This window comes from Neophocaena asiaeorientalis, unplaced genomic scaffold (genome assembly GCF_003031525.2).
Source record: "Neophocaena asiaeorientalis asiaeorientalis breed wild unplaced genomic scaffold, Neophocaena_asiaeorientalis_V1.1 scaffold450, whole genome shotgun sequence".
Lineage (NCBI taxonomy): Eukaryota > Metazoa > Chordata > Mammalia > Artiodactyla > Phocoenidae > Neophocaena > Neophocaena asiaeorientalis.
In genome coordinates this window covers 3,069,067-3,095,873 of record NW_020175674.1, presented here as the reverse complement: position 1 = coordinate 3,095,873, position 26,807 = coordinate 3,069,067, and the positions used below count along the sequence as shown (strand labels likewise).

General features: G+C 43.5%; 1 protein-coding gene across 1 annotated transcript in view; it reads left to right on the top strand.

Moving 5' to 3' along the window:
• The window catches only part of RIMS1 (regulating synaptic membrane exocytosis 1), a 395,670-nt gene that overhangs the window by 360,078 nt on the left and 8,785 nt on the right, over window positions 1-26,807 (top strand). Inside the window, 1 exon segment of the mRNA XM_024731859.1 lies at window positions 26,470-26,608. Within this exon segment, the coding sequence (XP_024587627.1) occupies window positions 26,470-26,608 (139 nt within the window).

The window sequence follows — 26,807 nt, the reverse complement described above, 5'->3', positions numbered from 1 at the left end:
CCCCGTTCCGGTAAGACTTGCGGTCACAGGGGCTCCCGGCGCCTCCCCACCAGCTTCCAAAGAAACGCACCTTCTCATCAGGTGTTGACTTCTCCCCTCCAGGCGTCTCCCCTCCTGGTTGCAGCCGGGCTGCAGGCCAGCCCCTGTCCCTGTTCCTACTAATAGACCTCAATCCTGGAGCCCCTATTTTTTTGCCCTAAGATTGCCAGAGGCATTGTTTATGTTTTCTGTGTGGTCTGTGCATATCTTTAACTTTGTCTCACTCTAGTTTCCCTTCTGATCTAGTTTCTACTTCTGTTTGCTACATTAGGACAAGGAAACAGACCATGGGCATATAGTCCTCGGTTGACGGAAGTATACTTATACCTTTAGAGACAGTCAGGATGGACAGCCGTACAAGAACGTCCACACTGTAAAAGAGGATGAATACCTGAAGGAAACTGTGCCGTATGTGCATTTGTCACACGCTGTCTGAGGAAAGCTTGTCTTTCATAGTTTACGTCAAGTAAAACTTACGTTATTCTAATGGTTATAAAATACTGTTCAGTCAGCTAAGAAAAAAGTTTCCACATTTTTCAAACATCGGCTAAACCACATATCTCCGGCCTTGAAAAATAAAGTAAGCTTCTCTTTGGCAGCCGTGCAGGTTGGGCTTCCCTGAAAGTGGACCCTGAGACAAGGGTTTGAGTGCAAGTAGTTTATTGAGGTGACCCCAGGGCAACGAGACAGGAAAAGGAAGTCAGTATAAGGTGTGTTATTTGGTAGATGAGTGCCCTAAGCAACTGGGGCTCCATCCCATTGGGATTCTATGGGAGACAGCAGAGCGGCGTCTCCCCGAGGGAGAAGCTGGCATTTATCCAGTAAGTCCCACTCAACATCAACAGGGCGCTGCTTCCAGGGTCCTCAGCTTCCTGGCACTCTAGGCCTCTTTTCCACATGGGGGTCCTGCAGCTAGAGCCCCTGCAGAGAGTCACGGGTCCTGCAGGGAGAAGGCATCCTTGCAGACGGGAACAGGGAGGGCCAAGGGGCCGGAGGCAAGGCTCCCACAGCACCTGCTCCTGTGGCTTCCTCCCGGGGTCTCCCCCCAGGGTTGCAGGAAGGGCGCCCGGCTTGTGGGTTCCTGCGGCACCAGCACAGGCAGAGGTGGGCAGCTGTGCCAGCCGCAAGCTCAGTGAGGTCACTTCCCCTGGTCCTGGTTCGCGCAGACATGCAGGTTTGCTCATGGAGGCCCCTCCTCTTCCTCCACTCTCCGTGCCTTCGTTCTCTGTTGGGGCTCAGGGCCGACTTGACTCTTGACCTTCCGGCTTTGTCCAGAGCATTCCACACAGACAAGCCTCCCCCTCTGTCGGCCCCCTCCACGTGCCGCCATGATGCATGCTGAGTTTTCAGTAAGGCTCGTGCCCACCCATTTCCAAACCCCTCTGGTTACTTTTCTCTGTAGTCCTCATGTTGGCTCTCACGGGAAACGCATCTTATTAAAGAGATCCTCCAAACAGATACGTTGCGCTGTCAAAAGTCGAATGACTTCCTATCATTCCTTTGAGGGCAGCTGCACTTGATCAGAGGGATCAAGGTCTCATGGCGGGATCTCAGGGGGTCACGCGTGGGCCCCCATCCCCACCCCATTAAGAACATCCAAAGGAAAGAAAATAGCAGCCTGAGGGCTTCCACACTGGTCGTGAAAGACTGCCCACGTGCCATTTTATATGTGAAAGCTCAATTATAATCTTGTCCCTTTTCCATTACTCTGGCCCCAAGATAGCTGCTTCGGTTGTGCCGACAGAGGTGCCTCCATCATGCACAAATGTTTCCTCGTGCAAGAGACCCAGGTACATACCTCAGGGCCCGGGAGGCAGATGTACAGAGCCGTCAGGCTAGACTCTTGAATTCCGCAGGCTTCCCTTCTTCGCCGTTTCATCCCTTGTAACTTGAACGACCGTGTAAATGAAATTCCAGAATATCACGTGGAACTGGTTTCAGGCAGGGTTAGTTGAATTTAACTTGTTATTGCTCTACTTCTTACCTATGTATGTGGACTATGTAATTCATCATCCAGGCTGGAATATCTTTGAGAGTGAAAAGGGAACATTATTAATAATAGGCTACAACAGCAGGCGTAAACCAGGACTGTCCTGAGTTACCAGCAAGTATGATCACCCAACGACCTCTCATCTATTCACGCTCATTTTGGAAGCAAGGAGGGACCATAGGAAAAAACACAGTCGGGGTGAAAAACAAAACAAGCAGCTACATACAGTCAATTTCATATTTATTACTCATAAAATACAATAAACTTTTTGCCTACTAAGTAGTGTTAAGATATTATAGGAATTATATAATTGGGGCCACTGCCTGTAACAACAGCATTTTAAGAATGTTTTTGTTTGGTTATTTTTGACAACTTACTCCTCACTCCGAAATGGTTCTGCTAAAAAAAAAAATCATATTTTTCAAATAAAGGTTTTTTTCCTACCCCAAGAAACCAAACATGATGGTGGTAAAATGGTTCTGTTCCTGCCATTTTTCCTTCCTCATGAACAGGGCTTAAGGAGCCACTTAGGTTTAAAGGATGGGAGGCTTAGTTAGAATTTGCTTTTGTTTGGAGGTTTGGTTTTGCTGGTGGTGGTAGTTTTCCCATATACTAACTGCTACCGAAGTCCAGAGCCCGAGTTCTCATACTTGTAAAATACAGCAACCCCAGCAATACCGGCCAGTTATGACAAGGGTTAATGCAAATGTGTGTAAAGCACCGAGCATCAGGCCCGGTGTGTAAAAAAATGCTCAGCAGAAGTTGGGCCCTTTTCCTTTTCTGAGCTTTACCGTCTCCCTTGCCCTGGCGCTGTCTCCTGGCAGGGGGATGGGATGCAGAGGAAGCAAAAGAAACCTCTGCGTGCATCTGGAAGGGGATGATTTTGACAGCTTTACTGTATTACACATGTATTACAAGTGCAGGAACAGGGCAAGACACCCATATGAGACCTTCCTCTTGCCCCTGCAAAAGTGCTTTCAAGAGGTCTACCCTGGAAATCATCTGTTAGCCCTGAGCTTAACTTCTCCAATATTTCTTACATAACCAGGGAAGCTACATGCTATTTCATAAAGTAAGCAACAGATCTTCATTTCATTTGACTTAAATATGTCTTCATTATATAGTTTGCTTAAAATTTTGTGACTGTGTAGCAGCTTTCCCGTTGTGACAATTTAGCAGTTTTTCAAATTTATGAGATGACGCATAGCAAGTTTTCTGAGTGATTTTTCACTTCGCGGTCGTATAATATAATAGGTTCTGGAAAAAACACTCTTGGCAGAAGCAATTTAATCATCCTGTGTGTGTGTGAGAGGGAGGGGCGGGGGTGGGGAAGGAGAGACAGAGAGAGAGACAGAGAGAAAGTAAAGCTTCCCAGAGCTCCGATATTCCTTCCCAAGGAAACACAAGTTACTTAAACGAAGTCAGAGCTTCTTTGGCTTCAGTTTTCCTCTGAGAACAACTTAATGCTGATTCTTCATTTTTTCAAGATACACAAGGTAAGTGTGTGTTCTGTATATGAATTTACTAAGTCCTAATAGGAGTTCGTTAGTTAATGTATAGCATCTCAGAAAACTAAAGCCAAATTCCTGTTTGTCTGAAGCTTTCAAAACTGTGTGAACAGTTTGCAAACAGAGGTAGTATTATACTTGAGCTTACTAACAATTGAATGAAAAAGAAAAAATGTAAAAATGATGTGGCGGATGAAGTACTTATAGAAGGATATTGCTACTATAGGCATATGTATTAAATTGTAAGGTCTAAATATGATAAACTTTAAACCTAGGCTTACAGGATTTTAAAGCTGGATTTAAAATTGGGCAGTGCTTCAACTCAAACATACCTCTTAGTGTTATCACAAAATTAGCTTTTTCTTTAAAGCAATTTCATTTGTGTTTAAAATTGCGTCAGCTGTTCTGCATATCACATAACCCTTTTACACACAATTAAATACTACTTTTATATGGACATTTATTTTGGAAATTTACAAGTATATTTTCATTACCTTTTGAAATTATAAATCATATAAGGCTCCAAAAATTTTGCCTTTCGTGTGTTATAGTCAGGCAAGGACCAGAGAAATGTAACTTGTTTGTGGGAATAACTTCTGATGACTCTTAGCAACTGTGTCATTTAAGATAGTTTGTACTTTTTGTCCTAAGACTACCTATTTATGAAGTTCGTTCTCAGCAGTATTTCAGAGAAGCTAATTAAATTCTCAAATAATAAGTATGTTTTAACTATCTTTAGATTAGAAGAAAACATACATGTTGAGAATTTAAGGAAATTTCAAAAATAGCCTCATTTTGTGCTTTCAGATAATTCACGTGGAGAATTATAGTATGGTAGTTTTTTTCCTAATTCATTTTCTTATTCACTCATATGCTGATGTCACAAAAGGTCTGGCTGAAATTGCAAGTATAGTATTGTCATCATGAGAGCTGTGTCAAAGCCATTCTGAGAACCCTCTGGAAAAGGGCAGTCTTATTTATATATATATTCAAAAACAGTCCTGCTCTCCAAAGACTAAGCGTATAATCTGTGTGGTGAAATCAACACTTGCAACTTTCTTTCTTCCTCCTTTCTAAAAGAAAACATAAAAAATCATAATCTGATGGAGGACGCTTGCATATGAAGGCTTTTATACATTAGCAAAGAAAAGTCTTCGCCGCAGTGTTTCTGTTTTGTTTACATGTTTATTTTATATTCTGAGTAACACTTACATGGGACTAATTCCTAATTTTAGTTCCAATTAACACTTAACTTCAGAAGCGGGGCTCGTCCATGGAAAGAAGGCATAAATATGCTTAGGATGGCTGTAATACGTTGTAATTTGTATCTTTCCCTCCCCTAATTCCCAATTTAGTTGAAGTCATTTGTCTCAAAAGGAATCTTAACATCTGTTTGATTTCACACCATCCTCACCTTTAAGCAACTGAGTGAAACATCTTCTTGTTCCTTATCTCTGCTTATTATTAATGGGCAGCAAGACATTATTTTTCTACCCAAGTAAAAAAGTGTATTTTTTTTTCTTCACACTTTAAACTTGGTGTAAGACCAACAGTACAGAATCAGTGTGGTCTGGAATATCCTTTTATCTGATTGGCCAATTATTAGGAACCACTCTGGGCTTCTGTGAAGGTGTGTAGTTAATGCTCTGAGCTTTGGTTTCTAAGATTCAGTCAGCAATTCACTCGTTAAACATTTTTGCAAGAGAGCCGTGTCTCACAAAGCACTCTGACCAGGAGAATGCTGAGGGGAGAGATTCAGATGAAAAATGACCTGTAAATGAAGAATTTTATTAAAAGTCCATCACATTCATCTAAGTGTTTTCATAGAGCAATTCATAATCAATTACCAATTAACTTCTAAGGAACCCATTAATCCAGGAATCAAAAGAGCAGTGTCACTGCAACTTAGGCTGGTCTGACCTGGTTGTAGATGGAGATGCTTGAGGCTGAATTAAAGGGCTGGCAGGGGAAGCCGGCAGGGCGAGGGGCGTACCTCAGGTAGGTGGGGCTGTGAGAAGCTTGGAGGCAGGAAATGTCAGCTCATAAATCAGGAACAGGCTGGAAGCAGCCTGGCTGGAGCAGAAGGTTGCCATCAGGGAATCAAGAGAGGCAAATATGGCAGAGTTGGTGGGGATAAAACATGGGAACACGGGCCAGTAACATGGGAGCCGGAGACTGACATCTTTATGAAAGTTAGTCTGCTGTGGTTGTACGAACCCAACTGAAATGACAAGAATCTCAACATGACGAGATTAACTGAAGCAAGATGGAAGGAACAGGTAGGGGTGATAGAAGGTAACACTAACAAAGATAACCACGTTGGATCTTGGAAAAACGGCAGTCCCTTTAGCAGAAATGGGAAATCAGTAGAGAAGACCACTGGGGATCTGTAAACGTCTACCAGTCAGGGTTGAACCAGAGCAGCAAAATCTGTACGAGACATATATTAAGAGATTTATTACCAGGAATTGGTATATAGTATGTGATCGTGGGGCACGTCTGAAATCCACAGGGCAGCCCCAGGAAGGGCAGGGTGGCCGCGGGCCCTGGCTGAAGCTGCAGCCCACACATGGGGCATCTCCATCAGGGCAGCCTCACTTCTGCTCTCAAAGCCTTTAAATCACCCAGGTTATCTGAAATGGTCTCCCTTATACAAGTCAACTGATTATGGACTCTAATCACACCTACGAGATACCTTCACAGCAACACCTACATGTGTGTTGGATTGAACGACCAGGGACTATAGCCTAGCCAAGGTGACACATCATAAAAGCAACAGAAACTTCCAACATGTTATGAACTCCAAGAGGCTGGTAGGATTCCTTAGGTGAAAATGGGCAGAAATATATTGGAAATTCAGGAAAGTTGCTGAGATTGGAGAAATCACTACAGGAGTTACCCACATAGAGATGATATATCCATGTCAGTCAAGAGAGTTTGGGAGCTCCTCGGAGGAGGCTGGAAACTTCCACATCAAAGATGAATTCTTGGGAGAAACCATTTTTAAGGGGCAATAGAAAGAAGAGATGACTAAAAGATACAAAAAAAAAAAAAAGATGAGATTAAGAGCTAGGAAGAGAACCATAGTAGCACATGGCCTTGGCTGTCCGTCTCTTTGCTATACTTTATCACTAATTTCCCAAGGTTTCCAGTGGGTCAGGGAACACTGTAGTTCCCTGATTTCGGCCTGTATTGGGGAATCTTGCTGCCAGAGATCCAAACAGAATTTGCACTGAGAAAAGGCCAGTGTTTTTTTTTACTGTGAACTTTGAAAGTACAGTTTTGAAATAAGATAAAACATTCCAGATGGCAGGTATTACAGACATAAAGAATCAGGTGCATATTCCAGACAATGAAGAATTAGAGGCACAGCTGTTCTGATACTTAGTGGAGAGGCTTCCAGGGGACCCTCGCCCCACAGTCCTGAATGCCTTGTGCCTTTTGCTCATCTGTCCAGCAGTTTCTTTAACCTTCAGTGTACATCTCAGGCATCTCCTCCTCTGTGGGAAGTTCCTTAACTCACCTCGAAAGGGATGTTAAGTCTGTCCTTTGTCCTGTCACTCACGTGGGTGTAATTGCACTTCTTATCCTGCTGAATTAGAATCGCTGGTATGTCTTCCTCCCCCACCAGATGGCAAGCTCCTTTCAATTTTGAGTCCACAGTCCGATAAGGATGGCATTTAAGTGTCAACGTATATTTGGGAAATGAAGGGTGGCCGGGTGTGCACGTATATGAGAGAATGGTGTGTAGAAGGCAGACAGTTTGTGGAAGGAGAAACTTTGAGAGTTCCGGGGTTTAAAGAGCAAAATTAAAGAGAAGAAGAGGAGAGAAAGTGAAAGGCAGGGATGCTGCCAAGGTGAGGGAGGGGCCCCAGAAGAGGAGGACAAGGGCGTTGGCAGAGATCAGGATGGAGTCGGAAGAGAGGAAGGGTAGGAGAAATCGGTCTTCCCAGGAAAGTGAAAGACAAATGGATGTGAGGGAAAATGTGCCTTCTTCTAACTAAGAAGAGGGCATTTCTCCCGATGTGAAAAACTTGAGATTTTTAAGCTATGTTGGTCAATTTCACTTTGATCTAAAACAGTTAAAGAGCTTGTAACAATGAAAGCTGCTGGTCTTTCCTTTGTCTTTTCGTGTGTGTGTGTGCATGTGTGCGCGCCCGTGATCTGAGGGTCTAGTAGTCCTTACACATTTTGTTTAATCGATATTTCACCTGCGTTTCCCCCCAGACACATGCTCTCCTACTGTTGGTTACAAACCCTAGTAAGTCAAAGCATGGTTCCCTCATCAGCAAACTGAAAATGTTTTGCAAATAGTGGGATTCTTTGTGAATATAACTATTATGCCCTAGGTTGCAAGAAAACCAGAAAAATGGCTTTCCGTTTCAACATTGTATTGCAGTGCCCTTGGAGGAAAATAGAAAGGTTGAAGAGAAGTATCTCATTCAGCAATTGAAATTGCTGGTCTCTGTTTCCACGGTATTTAACTTGTACAAAATCAGACGTCATATCTCATCAGAATTGTTTGTTTATTTGTGAGATAATTGTCTTCACCGCTGCCTTCCAAAGTTTCATCTTTTTCAATTTTTTTTTGTTTCTGCCTTTAACTTAGCAAAAAGTAGATGAAGTTTTCAAATCTATAAAAGTGCTGTTTTTCTCAGATTGATTTAGAACTTCTTATTCTGTTTCAAAAAGTGTGAATTTGCTTGTTTGCAGAGAAATACAGCTGAAATCAACTTACCAAGCATTTAGGGTACCAGGGACATACAGTACTTCTCTCCTTTTGTACTTCTTTAGAGGTAATTTCAAGAAGCATTATTGAGAGCCTTTTACTATAGTATTTCAGAATTAGATTTGCAAGCAAAATCCTCTCAGAACTGCAGAACGGAGAGCCATCTCTCTGGACCTTGTCTAATCTGCAGTGATTGGGTTCCTGTTCACTATATACGGCTGCACCCAGGTGGCACCACCTGTTAGGTAACAATTTATTGTAGCACAGATGCTGAAGTCTCTGGAGGTTGGACTTGGCCTGGTAAAGGGTGAATAAATGGAGTGTGAAAGTGTCTGCTCTTTCTGAAACAAACAATCCACTCATTGTCTCACTGCTTTCATGATGAAACTTTTTCTTTCTTTACAAAATGGGACTTGAAGTTTTATCTACAGTAAAGGCCAGACAGAGAGAGTTTGCAGCAAAAGATCCAGGCTCTAATCTTCACTGTGGCATTAGAAGCTGTGCGACCCCAGCTAAGGATTACTTACCGTACCTTGGGTTCTTTGAACAAAGAGTTTAGATGAGATCACTTATTTTTAAAGTGCCGGTGCTAAGATTCAGGTCTATTCTGTTCTAAAATGGACCAGTTTAATCCACCTGTCGTACCCATTTCAGGATTTCAGCTCAGTGTTTATTTTTAGTATTCTTTTAATCCTCATTTCTGTGGACTGAAAATAAATAAGTATTGCCAAAAAGAAATTATTGTACTGCTTTCATATCACATAAGCCTCAAGATATATTAAGAAAAGTATTTAATATTCTTATAAATTTACTTCTGCTCTAGTGAAAAAATGTCAGGTTTGTCTTCAGTTACATCAGGGTGTTTGCCTTCTGGAAAAGAGTTACAGCTGTACAATCTTGGCCATGTCTATCTGCTCCCACCTGACGACGTGTAATGTCTCAGTCGATTTGAGCTACTATAACAAAAATGCTGTAGACTGGGTGGCTTGTAAACAACAGAAACTTACTTCTCACAGCTCTGGAGGCTGGAAGTCCATGGTCAGGGCACCAGCATTGCCTGCTTCCTGGTTCATAGATGGCCATCTTTTTGCTGTAACCGCACATGGTAGAAGGAACAATCAGGCATTTTGGGGTCTCTGTTGTAAAGGCACTGACCCCATTCATGAGGGCTGCACCTTCATGACCTAATCCCCCCCCCAAAAGCCCCATCTTCAAGTCCCACCACACTGTAGGTTTCAATATATGAACTGGGGAGCTGGGAGACACTTTCAGTCTACATCTGCAGCTAAACCAAAATCAAACGTTTCTGTCGTTACCACCTAATTCTTCTCTAACTCGTTAAACTATCAGGACCGTCGTTATTTTACAGCCAAGTTAAGGACAATGCTTTGAGAATAAGAAGCAATATCAGGAAAAATGAGAGGCAGATAGGGATTGACTTTGTTAAGGATGTCAAATTAGTGTCAATAATACGTGTATAACTCCTATCCCTCATCTGATTAACATTTTCACTCGACGCTTAGATGTCCGCTTGGGCACATTTGTTATTTGCCCACAGAATCTTTTTTTTTTTTTTTAATTCTTATTTTTTTTATTCTTGGCTGCATCAGGTCTTATTTGCGGCACGCGGGCTTCTCTCTAATGGTGGCACACAGGCTCCAGAGCACATGGGCTCTGCAGTTTGCGGCTCGCAGGCTCTCTAGTGGAGGCGCACGAGCTCAGTAGTTGTGACGCACAGCCTCTCTAGTTGAGGTGCGCGGAGTCGGTAGTTGCGGCACGCGTGCCTAGTTGCTCCGCGGCACGTGGGATCTTAGTTCCCTGACCAGGGATCAAACCCGCGTCCCCTGCACTGCAAGGTGGATTCTTTACCCCTGGACCACCAGGGGAGTCCCACCCACAGAATCTTTAAATACTGCTTGACATAGTTCAGTTAACTCCTTATATGCCTTAAGAGATAGGCAACACCATAGTGTAGATTGGTGAGCCTTGGTCACCAGCGTTTCCCGTCATCAGCACACGTTTTAGGCTTTTATCCTATTGTATGTTTCAAGTTCTTGTTCACCTAATTTTCTAAAGATGGATGGTAGAAGGGTAAAAATTAAAGACCCCAACTTTTTAATATTCTGATTTACCAATTTTTCTATCCAACAAGCATTTTCTTTTTATTTCCTAAGGGTTTTCTCTTGCTCTTTGGATGTGCAACTTTATGTTTTATTTAACACTTATACTTTTTTTAATTGAAGTATAGTTGATTTACAGTGTTGTGTTAATTTCTGCTGTACAGCAAAGTGATTCGGTTATACACATATATTATACATTCTTTTCCATGTTCTTTTCCATTTTGGTTTATCCCAGGCTATTGAATATAGTTCCCTGTGCTATACAGTAGGACCTTGTTGTTTATCCATCCTATATGTAATGGTTTGCATCTGCTAATCCCAACCTCCCAATCCATCCTTCCCCCACCCCCCTCCCCCTTGGCAACCACAAGTCTGTTCTCTACATCTGTGAGTCTGTTTCTGTTTTGTAGATAGGTTCATTTGTGTCGTATTTTAGATTCCACACATAAGTGATATCATATGGTATTTATTTAACACATTTTAACCACAGTCAGTAGAGAAGCCGCCAGCCAGCAGGTTCTCAAACGGCCCACGTTGACCCTTTTGTATATAAGCGATGTCCCTGTCACTCATGGACTCTCTCCATCACTGGGGCACAGCCAGCCCCCAAATTACTCCCAAGACCTGTGTGGCCAGGCCTCCGATTACCACTGTTTACTTAACTTGCCCATTTTGCCGCTTGTTTTGTTCATCCTCTTAGGCATGGTTTGATCTCCGTGCCAGCCTGAAATGAAATTGTCAGAGCGCTTTGCTTTACAGAGACCAGCTGCTCAGAATCCGCCGTGCTGATGGCCACCCTCACTCTTGTGGTCTCTTTTGCCCCAGGAAAAGTGGTCTCTCTTCTCTGTCTCCCTCTGCCCTCTCCCACTGAATAATTCACTCTCCTCTTTCCACTCAGAATCTGAAATTGTTCTCTTGAATCAGCTTAACTCCTTCTATGCCTACTAGTAATCTTGATATATTTTACCTCCTCTTAAAGCATAAATTACCTTTCTGGTCACTCAGTAAATAGATATAACTACTTTTTAAAAAAATTTTACGCCCATCTTCTAGAACAGGCGTTAGAAATTAAGCTGATGAACTTATTTGTACAGTCAGATATAGTTAGTAAACAGAAATCCAAATAAGCCTCCAATTATGATATAACAAACTGAAGTGAAACATTTCCAGATTCCAGATGCTAATATTTGGGGAGATTACAGCCACCTTCAGCAGTTCTTACTTTCTCCAGCTGACTTTGCTTCTTCTGCAATGGCACACGCAATCTCCATTGTTTGTATGCAGGTCTCCGTGGTAGTGGGATAAGGTCTGGGTAGGATAGGGCAGTGAGTACGGGTAGTTTTATAGCTAAGTTACCACCTGTGTGAGATTTCTGCACCGTTTTCTGTCTGCTGACCCCCTGGGAGTTTGCCAGTGAACATGTTTGTAATCTTTGCTTCTGAATTGAAAGTATCCCACGGACCAATGAAGTTCTGAATGTCCTTATTAATAAAACGAAAACTGGATTATTTTTAAAAGCTACCAATAGAAAAGAGGTCTCTCTGACAACCTGTGTTTCTTACCTCTTAATTTTATAAATGTGAAAGAAAAGAGAGGGCTGATAGCGCCTCTGAATTAACTTTCTCCTGAAAATTTTGGGGTTAAAAAAAAAGACAACAATTTCCAAATTTATAGCTTCAAAAAGATTGATCTCAGTGCCTCCGTTTTCTTTGGATTCTCTGCTTAGTCAAATCTTAGCAAATAACGCTTTCACATACTATTAAAACTCCGTAGAGTAATAGCCAAGTATATGAGGATCATAAACCAGACATCACAGTATGTGCCAGCACATCCCGTTTTATTCTGCGAAGTGTAAATTCTGCTGCCCTGCTCTTACGCCACCCGTTTCCATGACGAATGTTCCTTCTGGGTCTATAGTGTCCCAACATTGTGGAGATCACCAACCAGAGGGTCAGAGCGGCGAGTCTTCAGAGAGATGCACACCCAGTGACTACTATCTGTAGTAACTGTTGTGATGGACCTCTCCTCCTTACTTCTCCCCTCCCAAGTTTCCTGAACTGATGGGATGGAAAACCTTGAAAGAGAACAGGATGCTGTGACTCCCACAGACCTCCCCTGGGGATTTATCATCAAAATTTATCGGAAGTGTTCCAGAGTCTGATCAAAACTCCATATAAAAATACCCAGCAGGGGCTTCCCTGGTGGCGCAGTGGTTGAGAATCTGCCTGCCAATGCAGGGGACGTGGGTTCGAGCCCTGGTCTGGGAAGATCCCACATGCCGCGGAGCAACTGGGCCTGTGAGCCACAACTACTGAGCCTGTGCGTCTGGAGCCTGTGCTCCACAGCAAGAGAGGCCGCGATAGTGAGAGGCCCGCGTACCGCGATGAAGAGTGGCCCCCGCTTGCCACAGCTAGAGAAAGCCCTCACACAGAAACAAAGACCCAACACAGCCAAAAATAATTAATTAATTTAAAAAAAAACTCACTCACTTTAAAAAAGAAAAAAAATACCCAGCAGATTTTTTTCTAATAATAATCCTTCACATGAATCAAAGAAAGGTTTTCCTTGTATTATGAAGCGTGAGACAGTTTTATCCGTGAGAGACTCTAGGCTTGGGCCCACATACCCTAAGTCACTTAAAAATTGTAAACCAAGCTAACAAAGTGCTCAATAAAAGGTCTTTTAGTTTCCTACTGACAAAAAGATCTTTGTAATGACCAAGGAGGTCAAGTTTCAATTTAGAATTCTGACTGTGCAGAGTTCTGGGCTTGGCCGTGGCTCATCTCCTGCTGGGACCTCCACCCACCCCCTTCGGTTCCCACCCGTTGGCCCTGCCCTGCACCCACCTGGACTTTGGGGCATCCACATTGGTGGTGCTGTGCATCCTTAGGAGGCTGGACCCCAGAAAGATACATGGGCTGGCCCCGGATGTGGGCTCGGGGCCATCTGGGTAGGAAATTCTAGGCTCCCAAGGATCCGGAGGCTTCGTGTAGAAGGGGGCACGTGGGCAGGTGGGTGGGCACATCCTCTTGGTCCCCGAGGAGGGAAAGACTTCATCCTCTGTGAAGGAGCAGGGCCATAGGAGGGACTGAGCAGGGCCCTGGAAAGCACAAATGGAGGATTTAAGGGTCCTACTGAGATGACCTTTTCTTAGTGCCTAGAATATCATAGGTTGTACTTAATTGTACTGATTAACTCATTTTGTAATTTGATCTTTGTCAAAGTTTGTTGGATATGCAGACCCTTTATATCCATCCCATCTGTTAGGAAATCACGGCTCGTGCCCCTGTGATAAATGTGCGTAACTAAGAAGGTGGGAGGGAACCACAGATTCCTCTTCACGTGAACTTTGCCTTTAAGAGCTAGTTAAACCCATTTTATTCTGTCCCGTTTCTCTGGACAGTATTCATTCCTTCCTTTCAGTAATTGTCTGGTAAGCTGTTCTGAGTTTATATGTCCCTCCCTCTGTACAGAGATGCACAGACACATGTGCTACCTGATTTTCCGCTGTGGATTGGGAAGGTCGTAAGCCTGAACACAATGAATTCCTGCTCTGTGGCCGGTTCAAGCTACACTGAGTCCCCAAATAAGAAACTACCCAATTGGCCCATCACCCACTGTTTAGGGTGCCTGATGCTCCGACCTTGAGTCAACATGGGGCCCTCTCCATCAGTGGTGACTGGTTACATAGGACAAGTCTCCCCGAGATCAGCTGTACCCCTGGCTCAGACTCTCTCAAGAATTCCCACCTGTCTCTTTACGTTGCCCCACTGGGTCTCTGAAATTCCTGAAAAGAATCTCAAATGTGCCACGTAGCCCATATTTCAAATCAGACTATCCCAATGTTGAAAATCCATCCAGTTGGTTGGAAGGAACGTGGTGAGAAGCTGAGAACCTACTTTGTTTTATACAATATAGAAAAAAATTTACTCGTGTCCTTTGTGATCTCAAACTCTCTTTTCTGCCCATAGTAACTAGTGCAGCGAGGTCACTGCCACACAAAAATTAGGAACTTCGTTTGTGCATATTTGTTTCAGAATATTAAGCTACTAGGAAAGGACCCCTCTATGTATTGTATCCTGCAGAGTACCTGACACAATGATGATATTAACATTATTTATTGCTAGATTCTCCCCCTCTAACCCCACATTCTCTGAAACAACACAGAGAAGAAAACTCTCTACTAACTCTCTTGTTAGAAGAGGAGCCTTATTTGTCTAAATAGGAGACTGTCGAGGGTCGATTCAGTAATTCAAGTCTCAGATCTAAAGTTAGAGAATTGAGCATACTCTTCACAAAACTACTATTTTATCTTTGTTTAAATCCACACTGATTTTATTTAGAATACCCTGCACTATGGTACAGGATAGGCTGCTGTAACAAGACACCTACAAATAGAGTGGCTTAATCAAGACCCTCACGTAATAGTGCCGGTGTACCATCCCATCTGGGGCTGGCACAGGCTCTGCCAGCTTCAACACATGCTCCCATACTGACTTTCAAAGTGGCTGCTGCAGCTCCTACCGTCATATCCCCATGGAGAGGGGTGAGGGGAAGGGAAATGTGGCCAGGCCTTAGCTGGGAGGATGGGGGAAGTTCTATCACTGGAGAAAAGGGTAAGGATGGCTACTTGGGGCATGAAGAGTCTCTGTGACATGTTGCCGCTTACTTATGCTTCATTCTAAAGAGCATTTTGAGTTAAATATGTGAAAGATACAGAAAACTGTGCTTTGAGTTGAACACGGGGAATTAGAGTCATTCAGCTTGGAGACCTAATCTATGCAAAACACCTTGAGGTCTTACAGGGTAAGAGTAGGTAACTTCAATAGTGCTGGGAACCGACCCTAGAGCTTTACCTGATCGTCTCATTTACTGCCCAAGACAATCCCCCCATTTCATAGAGGAGGAAAGGGAGACACCGAGAGACTAAGTAAGCCGCCTACAGGCTCAGAGCTAATACGGGGTGGGGCTGGGACCTGAATCCAGATGGTCTGACTCCAGAGCTGCCCCTCGAACCATTTCCGATCCAGCCAACGTGGAGTGTATTAGGCTGCCTTTGGAAACTGGAAGAGAGGAAAGATTCCCTGAATAGTAATACCTTGAGTTTAAACATTTATTTTTTAAAGAGGAAACCTGAAACACGCAATAAAACATTTGCTTTTTAGTAGGTTTCAGCCTGAAGTATTGTATTTTTACAGTCAGGATGGCAGACAGTTAAGTAGCTATTCTAGGTTTACACTCAATAAGTGAAATCCAGCTTCAATTAAAGTGTTAATTTAGAACAAAGAAGAGTTAAAACAATGGATTTGATCTAAATGTGATGTATTTTACTCCTGGGCAAATAAATCTGAGGCTTTATTTTCTAAGCATCAAATTGGTTTTTTTTTGGTTTGGTTTGGTTTTGGCATTTTTGTCTAGGAGGACTTTTACTGTATTTGCTCATTCTTTGTTTTTAATTTTTGTTTTATATTGGAGTATAGTTGATTTATGTTGTGTTGTTTCAGGTGTACAGCAAATTGATTCACTTATACATATACATATATCTCTATTCTGTTTCAGATTCTTTTCCCATTTAGGTTGTTACAGAATATCGTGTAGAGTTCCCTGTGCTATACAGTAGGTCCTTGTTGGTTATCTATTTTATATATAGTAGTGTGTACAAGTCCATCCCAACCTCCTAATTTATTGCTCCCCCCCTTTCCCCTTTGGTAACCATAAGTTTGCTTTCTATGACTGTGGGTCTATTTCTGTTTTGTATATAAGTTCATTTGTATCGTTTTTTTAGATTCCACGCTTAAGTGATACCATATGGTACTTGTCTTTCTCTGTCTGACTTATTCACTTAATATGATCATCTCTAGGTCCATCCGTGTCACTGCAAATGGCATTATTTCATTCTCTTTTATGGCTGAGTAGTATTCCATTATATATGTGCCACATCTGCTTTATCCATTCATCTGTCGATGGACATTTAGATTGTTTCCATGTCTTGGCTATTGTACATAGTTCTGCAATGAACATAGGGGTGCATGTATCTTTCTAAATTATAGTTTTATCTGAATATATGCCCAGGAGTGAGATCGCTGGATCAAATGGTAGCTCTATTTTCATTTTTAAGGAACCTCCATAATGTTCTCCATAGGGGCTGTACCAATTTACCTTCCCACCAAGAGTGTAGGAGGGTTCCCTTTTCTCCACACCCTCTCCAGCGTTTATTGTTTGTAGACTTTTTGATGATGGCCATTCTGACTGGTGTGAGGTGATACCTCATTGTAGTTTTGTTTTTTTGTGTTTTTTTTGCGGTACGCGGGCCTCTCACTGTTGTGGCCTCTCCCGTTGCCGAGCACAGGCTCCAGACGCGCAGGCTCAGCGGCCATGGCTCACGGGCCCAGCCACTCTGTGGCATGTGGGATCTTCCCGGACCGGGACACGAACCCGCGTCCCCTGCATCGGCAGGCGGACCCTCAACCACTGTACCATCAGGGAAGCCCCTCATTGTAGTTTTGATTTGCATTTCTCTAATAACTAGTGAGTGATGTTGAACATCTTTTCCAGTGCTTCTTGGCCATCTGTATATCTCCTTTGGAGAAATGTCTATTTAGATCTTCTGCCCATTTTTTGGTTGGGTTGTTTGTTTGATATTGAGCTTCATGACCTGTTGGTATATTTTGGAGATTAATCCCTCGTCAGTCGCAAATAAATTTGAGGCCTTATTTTCTGAACATTGAGTTGTTAATAAACAATTTAGGCATATCCATGTAATACTTCAGACCAGGGGTCCCCAAGCCCCGGGCCGCGGACCAGTACCGGTCCGTGACCTGGTAGGAACCGGGCCGCACAGCAGGAGGTCAGCAGCGGGCAGGCGAGAGAAGCTTCATCTGCCGCTCCCCATGGCTCCCCATCGCTCCCATTACCGCCTGAACCAACCCCAACCCCTGTGGAAAAATTGTCTTCCATGAAACCGGTCCCTGGTGCCGAAAAGGTCAGGGACCGCTGCTTCAGATCACTTTTTAATCAAGACAAGCTGCAATAAGTCCATCCCAGCATTGGGGGCTTAATTTCGTCCTCAGACAAATTAGGTGGTTATTTATCCCCAGGCACTTTAACTTGTATTTAAATCATCACATTTATCGAACAAGAAGATGACCTTATACAGTATCCACTCCCTAGATGTATTGGTTTGCTCGGGCTGCCATAATGAAATACCACAGACTGGGTGGTTCAAATAACAGAAATTTATACTCTCACGGTTCTAGGGGCTGGACGTCCAAGATCAAGGTGCGGTGTCCTCTGAGGCCTCTCTCCTCAGTTTGCAGGTGGCCGCCGTCTTGCTGCCTTTGGGCATCGTGGCCTTTCTGTGCGTCCTGATCTCTCCTTGTAAGGACACCAGTCACGTGGGATTAGGGCCTCCTTAGGGGGCTGATTTTAACTTAATCACCTCTTTGAAGGTCCTATCTCCAAACACAGTCGTCCTGTAAGGAACTGAGGGTTAGGACTTCAACCTATGAACTGGGGGCAGGGGGGAAGTGGGACGCAGTTCAGTCCAGGCCATGGACACACTTTGGGAAGATGGAGGCTGTGACGCCAAGCGGTTTGCAGCAGTGAGGTGTCCAGCACGTGAATGCCCCTCCCTGACGCTTCTGGCCAGAACAGGATGTGGGGCAGGTGGTGTGTTTCTGTGACTGTCCACCTCTTTACCTAAATATTTGGGGGCAGCCTTATTAAATTTAATATGCAGATTATTTAAAAGCCCATCTTGGACTTGGTGTTGCTCACGTTTTCACCAGCTGGGCAAGAGGAAAGGCTGAGGTCGCAGTAGCGAACGTTTTCCTGGAAAGCTCAGTATGGTGAGTGGAGTAAGCAGGTCTGACGGCAGGTGTTCTGGGCGGTCAGAACGATGTGGGCTTCTCACCAGAGAACAGCTGTTAGCCACAGATGGGCTGGAAAGCAAAGGTCAGTGATCAGCACGGACCAGCCCCTTGTCTAAAGCCATATCTGCAGAGAACTTAAGGTGCGTGGCGGCAAAGGAAACACCTTGCCTCTTTCGGGTTATGGGAATAGAATAAGGGAGCTTGGCTACATCACTGGGAAAGACTGGAAGAATTCTGAAAATCTCATCAAGGGCACTTATTCCATCCATCTCATAAAAAGATTCTGAACCATCCTATTTTTAGCTTTTTGAGCACTGTGTATCTTTCATTATAAACCTCTTTGGAAAATGGGAAGAGGAAAGAGAAACAGCAGACGTTATGGCTTGTAGCATTAAACAGGAGAATGAATGAGGGAAACCATAAAAGTCCAAGAACCCTCATGCGATGTTCTAAAAATATTCTTCAGACCTACGAAACTTTTACAAGTTGTACTTATCTTGCATGGGATGAAATATAATCAAGAACCTTGACCCAGCACAAAAGGAACATTTGTGTTTGTTTGTTTAAAAATTACCCAAAAACCCTACTATGGCACTGTTGGAACCGACTGCCTAGTAAAACTTTCCGACTATGTGGTCTCTAGGATGCTGAAAGCATCTGACAACCAACAGAATTGCTGGATCTTTTCTTGTAAAGAATGGTCTCTGGAGATCTGTGGTGTGTTGTACATAATACAAAGTACACACAGCTGTGTGTGGTTAATGCTGGCACTGGGAGGACCAAGACCTCGAGGTCAGTAAGAATCTGTACTAATATAACATGAATACTCATATAACAGCCGCCCCAATGGTACCTAACCATGCATCCCGAGAGCATCAGGTCGGAGGCCACGTGAGGGCTTCCCGGGCTGCACCCACCACTCACTGAACTCGGGTCAACCTGGAAATGCATCCCCCTCAAGGACCTTTACATATGCTGCTCTCTTGGCCTGAAATATACATCCCCCTTCACCATCGGCGTGGAGTTAAAATTTCCTTTGAAAATCCCTTGGTTTCCAACCTGCGGTGTCTCAGGGAGTCCAGTCCTGTCAGTTGGATTGTTTTACTGCCGCTTTGTTTGCACAGCAGATGAAGTAGTTGGTTTGTGTTTAGGCAGCCGATTTTAGAGCTCATCATAAACTCTGGAATTCTCCCCAGGAACTGAAATAAAGTGAAGGAAGAGAACGTCTGCATTTCTCACCTCCTGATTCTGCTAGGTTATGTGCTCATTCAGTGGCAGAGCAAGCCGCAGACACCCCTCACTGTTTAAACTGTTCTCTTTCTTGCCCTCTCCTCCTCTCTCTGTATTATTGGGTTTACGTAAGGTAAATACCTAAAGCCAAATAGATATAAAAGAAATCCTCCGTGTTGCACTTACACTGAATCACAATTAAACATGTACTTGCCATTCGCTCCTACGAGGCCGCGAGCTGCTTGGAATCAGGGCCTCTTTCCTCTCCACGTTTATATACACAGCACTGGCCTGAAGCGCTCAGGAAACGGTTTCTTGAATCAGTCAATAAAGGAGTGAATGAACAAAACATATCAGATTATCCACAACAACTTTTCTGTTAAAAATAACTGAATTTTGTCACTGTACATATAAAAAAGTAAACCTTATCTCTGATCTCATTTGTTACTTTCAGGGTCACCAGAAGGTGGCACTTACTCTGTAGGTTTCTCTGTGTGACTTGACAGGACATTATTACTTTTATCTTTTGGACTCCAATTGTTTAATCCATTAGGTGATATTCTTTTACTGATTCTTCCAGTTGATGGATGGAATTGACTATTCGTTTGGCATTAAAGACCGCTCTGACTGAAAGATGATTTATCGGACATGATCTATCTTTATCCACCTCTCCAACCAATAATATTAGACCCGGAACTGTTGTGTTTCATCCTGGGCATTTGTCGATTCCCCCCTGCATAGAAACAAGCTCTGATACCACACGACTTAAAAAATAGACAACCTGCTCTCGTCCTATGTGACTCTCCAGATACTGTCTCTCAATGACTGCAAACCTTTTGGAAACGGGCCAGGCACTGCTCTGCAGTCTCATCTCTCGCCCTGTCTTCTAATTGATGCTTCCCCTCAGGCCCCCAGGCCCCCTCGAAATCAGCGATACCCATGGAGGCAGTGTCTGTGTCTGTGTGTCTGCTCCGTACTAAAGTTCTAAGTAGTAATCGAGCCTTAATTATTTTACTTCCTGTAACACTTCACTCTTCTGATTTGCGGACCGCGACACTTAGCTCTTTTTCTCCGAACCTTAAAAGGTCTTCCCTTGGAGACCCCTTAGCAGCCTTGATTTTCTTCTAGACCTTTAAATGTGGATGTACCCCGGGCTCCACTGCGCTGCCCCCCTGTTAAACACTGGCGCCTCAGGTCTTTATCCCACCTGCATGCCCATGCCGGTGCGTCCTGTCTGTCTGTCTGCTGCCTCCCAACCTCTCCAGCCTTGAGCTGACTCTCGTGCCTGGACTTGTACATCTTCTTCCTGCTTTACTCTCCGCGCCGCTATCTCGGGGACCACCCCCCGGAACGTCCACCAGAGAACTCAGAATTTCGACCCCCTACAACGAGTTCCTCTCCCTTTCCAGTAAATGGCACCGTCATCCAACTAGTTATCCTAACCGAAAACCTAGACGCTCGTGATTGTTCCAGTTTTCCTGGACCAGAGCGCGCTCGGGCTGTCAGCTCCACCGCAGGACAAGCTCAAAGCCCCTCCTCGCGCATCCCTGCGGCTCCCCCAGCCGCGACCGCGACCGCCGTGTTCTCTCTCCTTAGGTAGGAAAGCTTCCCCGGCCCCTGCTTCTTCCACTCCTACTCTTACAGTTCAGTCCCACACAGCAGCTCGAGGGGCCCTTGGAGAAGGGAGATCAGACCGTGACCCTCGCCTTGGTTTCCCGTCACGGTCAGCGCAGAGTCCCCGCGGCCGCCCACGGGGCTGCTCCGCCAGCCTCTTCCCCGCCAGCCTCTCCCCGCGCATGTCTCAGACCCGCCAGGGGAGGTCAGGCCCTCCTCAGGGTCCGCCTCTTACTCCTCTGCCTGGAATATCCTTCCTTCAGACCCTTGCACGGCGGCCTCCTTTTCTACAAGTGGCCTCCCCCGCCCAGCTGATCAAAAGGAATTCACTCGTCTGAGACCGGCTCTTCTTTATTTTTTTATGATGATTACCAGTATCTGAAATTATCATTTTTAAAACGATAATTTATATTATTAAGTTATATTAATTTATGCTATCTTTATTTTTTAATTGAAGTATAGTTGATTTACAATATCATGTCAGTTTCAGGTATACAGCAGAGTGATTCAGTTATACATATACCTATCTATCTATATACCTATTTATTCTTTTTCAGATTCTTTTCCATGATAGGTTATTACAAGATACTGAGTAGAGCTCCCTGTGCTATACAGTAGGTCCTTGGTGATTATCTATTTTATATATAGTAGTGTGTATATGTTACTCCCAAACTCCTGATTTATCCCTCCCCCTTCCCCCTTTGGCAACCCTAAGTTTGTTTTCTATGTCTGTGAGTCTATTTTTGTTTTGTAAATGAGTTCATTTGTATCTTTTTTGTCAGAGTCCACATGTAAGTGATATTATGTGACATTTGTCGAAAATTATCATGTTACCCGACCTGTTTCAGTTATTTATGGTATGTGATATCCTGTCTTATTACTGGTGTAGCTCCAACACCTAGAACGATGCCTGTTAGATTATAGGCCCTTGGTGCTTAATGAGCATTTATAGAAGAATTAATAAGTCAATAAGTTGTTTCTAAATGTAGCACCTCTAAATATGAAAAGGGAGAGTTCATATATAAATAGGACACATTTTGGAACATTCTGTGAGAGAAAATCTGCTCTTCTAAAGCATGTGTAAAATACTTAACCCCAATAATTGGATTTTACTAATTTTTGTGTGTTTGTGAATGTACAAGTTTTCTAATCCTTTTGTTCTTTGTATAGTACTTAGGACAGAAGTTTCAGGTCAAAGGTTTCATGACATCATTTGAGAGCAAACTTCATGTCTTTATCTGGTTAATGATTCTTCAGTGGATACAAGTAATTATTAAATACTGGTGGTATCTTGAACAGACATGATAGTATTTTCTAATATTTAATGGTTTAATACATTATATTGGTGTTAAAAATGACATATGTAACATATTTATGCTATAATTATAGAGATATGAATACAAATAATTATATACACTTGTATAGAATATATGTGATTCTAACAATGTCTTCAGATGAACTTGTAAGCCCTTATGAAAATGTATACATGAAAATATCTGTGTAGCTAAACTATTGTTCTGTTTGTAAAATTAATCAGATCAGACGCCGTGTTTTCCTAAACCGTGGTATAATGGAATGATCACAGACTGTGGTTCAGAAAATCAGGTTTCTCATCCAGCTTCTGGGCTAACGAGGGGGATGCTGAACAAGCCTTTGTTCCCACTAGAATGTAAGCTCCATCAGGCAGAGGTTCGTGTCGGTTGTGCTCACTGCTGTATCACCAGCATCCAGAAAAGGCAAGGACCAGGACAAGTGCTGCACAGATACTTGCTGCATGAATTATACTTCTCCAAATGTACAGTTTCCACATCTATAGAACAATGTTCCTTCCAACCCTTACATTCCGGATAATAAGAGAGCCCTTTGAATATAAATCAGACAGATTCATGGCTGGAATTGTTTACCCAGCTGTTACCCGGGCCTTTCTACAATTGTCTAGTGCATCAGAACTCTTGTGATGCATATTTATTAACATGAGTAAGACGAGAGATAACGGTCCATGATTGCCATCTTCAGAAGGACTAAAACAAAAACTTTAAAATGAAAAACTGTTATTCAAATCCACAAAATTAAATAAGTATAAAAGAAAGTTCAGTAACCAACCTCTTAAATGATGGTTTTGCAAAGTGTGTAGCACTTACATTTTGAAAGCTACGAAGGTTTAAAACTGCTGTAAGGATTTGGGGACACCCTCTAGATACACCTTTCTATGAGAAAACTTGATATCGCCATTAAAAATACAAATTGATAAAGAACTCTTCACTTTTAAATTTTTTCTTTTCATTCATTGAACAAGCATGTCATGACAACCACGTGTAACAGGTGTTAGGAAATGCAGGAGAGGCCAGGCTCTGACAGCCTCTCCCCATCATCTGGATGGCCAGGCACACAGAGCCTCCTGGCCGGACTCAGAACCAGCACCGGAAACACTGCAGAGGAAACCTGAGGACTGGGGGCTGCTGACCAGACAGCGGCCCCTCCTAACCGCCGTCACTCACAGCCTCCCCAGTACAGCCACCAGGACCAACCCAGCCGTGGGGGCCACCATCCAGTCCCTTCACGTCCTCCAGACCAATGCTTGATGAGACCTTGACCCCCTTTTTAATAAAACCATTGCTGCTCTGCCCCCGACACTCTCCATCCCCCTTCTCCTGCCTATTTTTATCTGCAGCACAGATTACCAGGCTTATTACATATATTTGTTGATTAGATCATTGCCTTGCTTGTATACACACACGTATGTAAGCTCCATGACGACAGAAAATCTGTTACTCATCAGTATATACCCAGCACCTAGAACAGTGTGGGACACCTGGTTGGTGCTTAGTAAATATTTGTTGGATGGATGGATGCATGGATGGATGCATAGATGGATGCACGGATGGGTAAATAAATGAACGACTGAATGAACAGATACTCTAACCTGAACCCCTTGCAGCTGATTCTCTTAACTGTTTCTCTCCAGTTTTCAGTATTCCCCCACCATATAGATTTTAAATTGGCCCTCATTTTTCTAGCTATCAGCCTCATTATTTTCAATAGAATTTGGTGTTCTACCCTCGTTTATTGCCTCAGGCTGCCTGGGGTAAACATTTTTCAAGATTCTAGCTGGCTCACTTGGGTAATACGCCCTGGGAGCTTGCCCCTTCCCCTCAGGTGGGGTGCAGCCAATATGCACGCAGGGATGGAATATTGCTCTACACGGTGACTTCATACAGGAGCTACATCTAAGAAGGAGGCACAGGATACACATAAATAAACACCCAAACTAAGCTAAACAGCACCCAGAGTGGCCAAAGGTGAAGTCCCTGCCTTGAGGGAGTGTACAAATCCTACAGTGACAAGTCCAGTGGGCAACACAGAGACCGGAAAGAGGACAGGTGGAGAGTCCAGAGCCGTAGGTGAGGAAATGGGTACGTCCATGGGAAGGTTGCTACAAGGTTTCTAAACGGCAAGTTAGAAAGAGTTAATAAGATCAAACAGATTCCTACCCATTCACTAGCATTTCAACGTCTAAAAATTTACTCTATAAAAACTCCTGTAACAACTGGAAACATCCCAAATGCTCATCAGTAAAGAGATGGTTTAATTGTGATGCCACATAGCCATACAATGAAACAGTACCATCTTTAAAAGAACGTAGACCTGTTTGTATTGTACAATTGTGTTTAGTGGGATGAGAAAATGCACTTTCTTGTGAGAGCTGTGATTCATACCACTGTTCGAGATACTAAGGATAATGGTGAGGAATATTCCCCACGTCCCCCTCCTTGTAGAAATTAATTTCAAATTGGTGAAACAACAACAAACAAACAAATGAAGCTTTACTAGCAGACGGAGCAGCGTCATGAAGAAGTATAAAGCGTGGCAAGGGGATGAAGAATGATGAGGTTAAGAGAAAGCCTCCCTGAGGACGTGATGTTGGAGCGGAGCCCTGAATAAATAAGCAAATCAGAAGGACAGACTCAGGGCAAAGCGCCCAGAAGCAGCATGCTTGGGGTGTCCAAGCAAATGCAAGGAAGGCAGAGTTGAGGGAAGGACAGTGACCACGTGGGATGGGGGGAGGGAAGGTCTGAGAGGCAGCCAGGGACCCGATCATATGCATTTTGGGGCCATGATAACAGTTTGGACGTTCTTTTAATTTTGATTGATAAACCATCAGAGGATCTTGAGAAGGGAGTGACATATTCCAATTTACGTAGCATGGCTGTTATATAGAGAATATTCCACATTGAGTCCGTAGGATATAACCCACGACATCTTTTATTGGACAATTTACAAAAGTGTTGCAGTGACCCAAAATGAGAGGAAAACGTTCAGTTTTCATACAGTTTATTTAGGAATGTTTTTAGGCATCTTCTTCACAGGGGTTTTATGAGGATTGAAAAGGTTATATGTATACACATATGTATGTATTTTATGGATGTGGTTATGTACATAGAGCATTTTTCATATATTATTCATGGGTATTAAATGATACTATGTGAAAATAAAATGGAAAGGAAACGAGACACGCATATAGAATGTGTAGGTAGAAAAAGCATGGCAGGTTGTAAAAGTCTAACAGTTTGTCTAACCTTGCGATATTGCTCTAATCAAATAAATGTTTTAGAATTCCATATCCTTGCTATGAATAGTATACTGGCTAGTGCATTTCAAAGGGGCTCAAGAAAGTTGCTCTGAACTTAGAGTTTATCAAGGAAATAATCAGCCAGTATGATTCACAGTGCAAAAAGAGACTTGGCCCAAAACTGTGGTCAGAAGGCTACAGCTGGGTCGAAAGGCCACGCATAGCTGTGAAGCCTGGAATTAAGATAGTACCTGTTCTGCCTACATAGGTAACCTCTGTGTCATGTCAGATGAGATCGTCTATGTTACGGTGTTGCAAAAATCTTTTAAAAAGTGCTGCTTTTTTTTCTTTGTGAGGACTGGCAGTACCAACACAGCGGTATTTTTCACGCTGAGTTCCAAGTGCCTCTTCTCTTTTAAAGGACATGGTCCCTTCATTTAGGTTTGTCCCTATGCAGTTGGAGCATCCCTGATTAGGAGAAACCTGTTAGGTTCCACAGAACAGTTCGTGCAAAATCCAGTTTTTCGCTGAAGTTGACAACTTCAGCAGCAGTAATACAAGGAGTGCATTTTGCCTCATTGGGATACAGGCAGCTGGTCTGCCTTCCGCTGCTACCCCCTTGGCCAAAGCATCCTTTGGCAAAGAGATTTAATTAATCAGAGTATTCTCTTGGACACTACTTTTCTGCGTAGATTTTTAATTATATGCGTAATTAACTATCGTACTTGCGGAATCAATCGATATTCAGGGGGAATCGTCTAAAACAAACTTAGAGTTTCTTTTACTCTCTCCTGTCAGAGTCAGGCCACAAGAAGTTAAAAAGCACCATCCAGAGAAGCACAGAGACGGGCATGGCAGCCGAGATGAGAAAGATGGTGAGGCAGCCAAGCCGGGAGTCTACGGACGGCAGCATCAACAGTTACAGCTCCGAGGGAAAGTAAGTGGTCTCTGCACACCCACGTGGCCCGGGGCCAAGGGTCCTGTAGTCACAGGGCAGTCAACAAGGCCCCCAGGGTGATCCTGCTGCTTCTTAATACAGCCAGGAGGTCAACCATCCATTTGAAAACAGCCTGACCTCTTTGGATAATACACACACACACACACACACACACACACACACACACACACACACACAC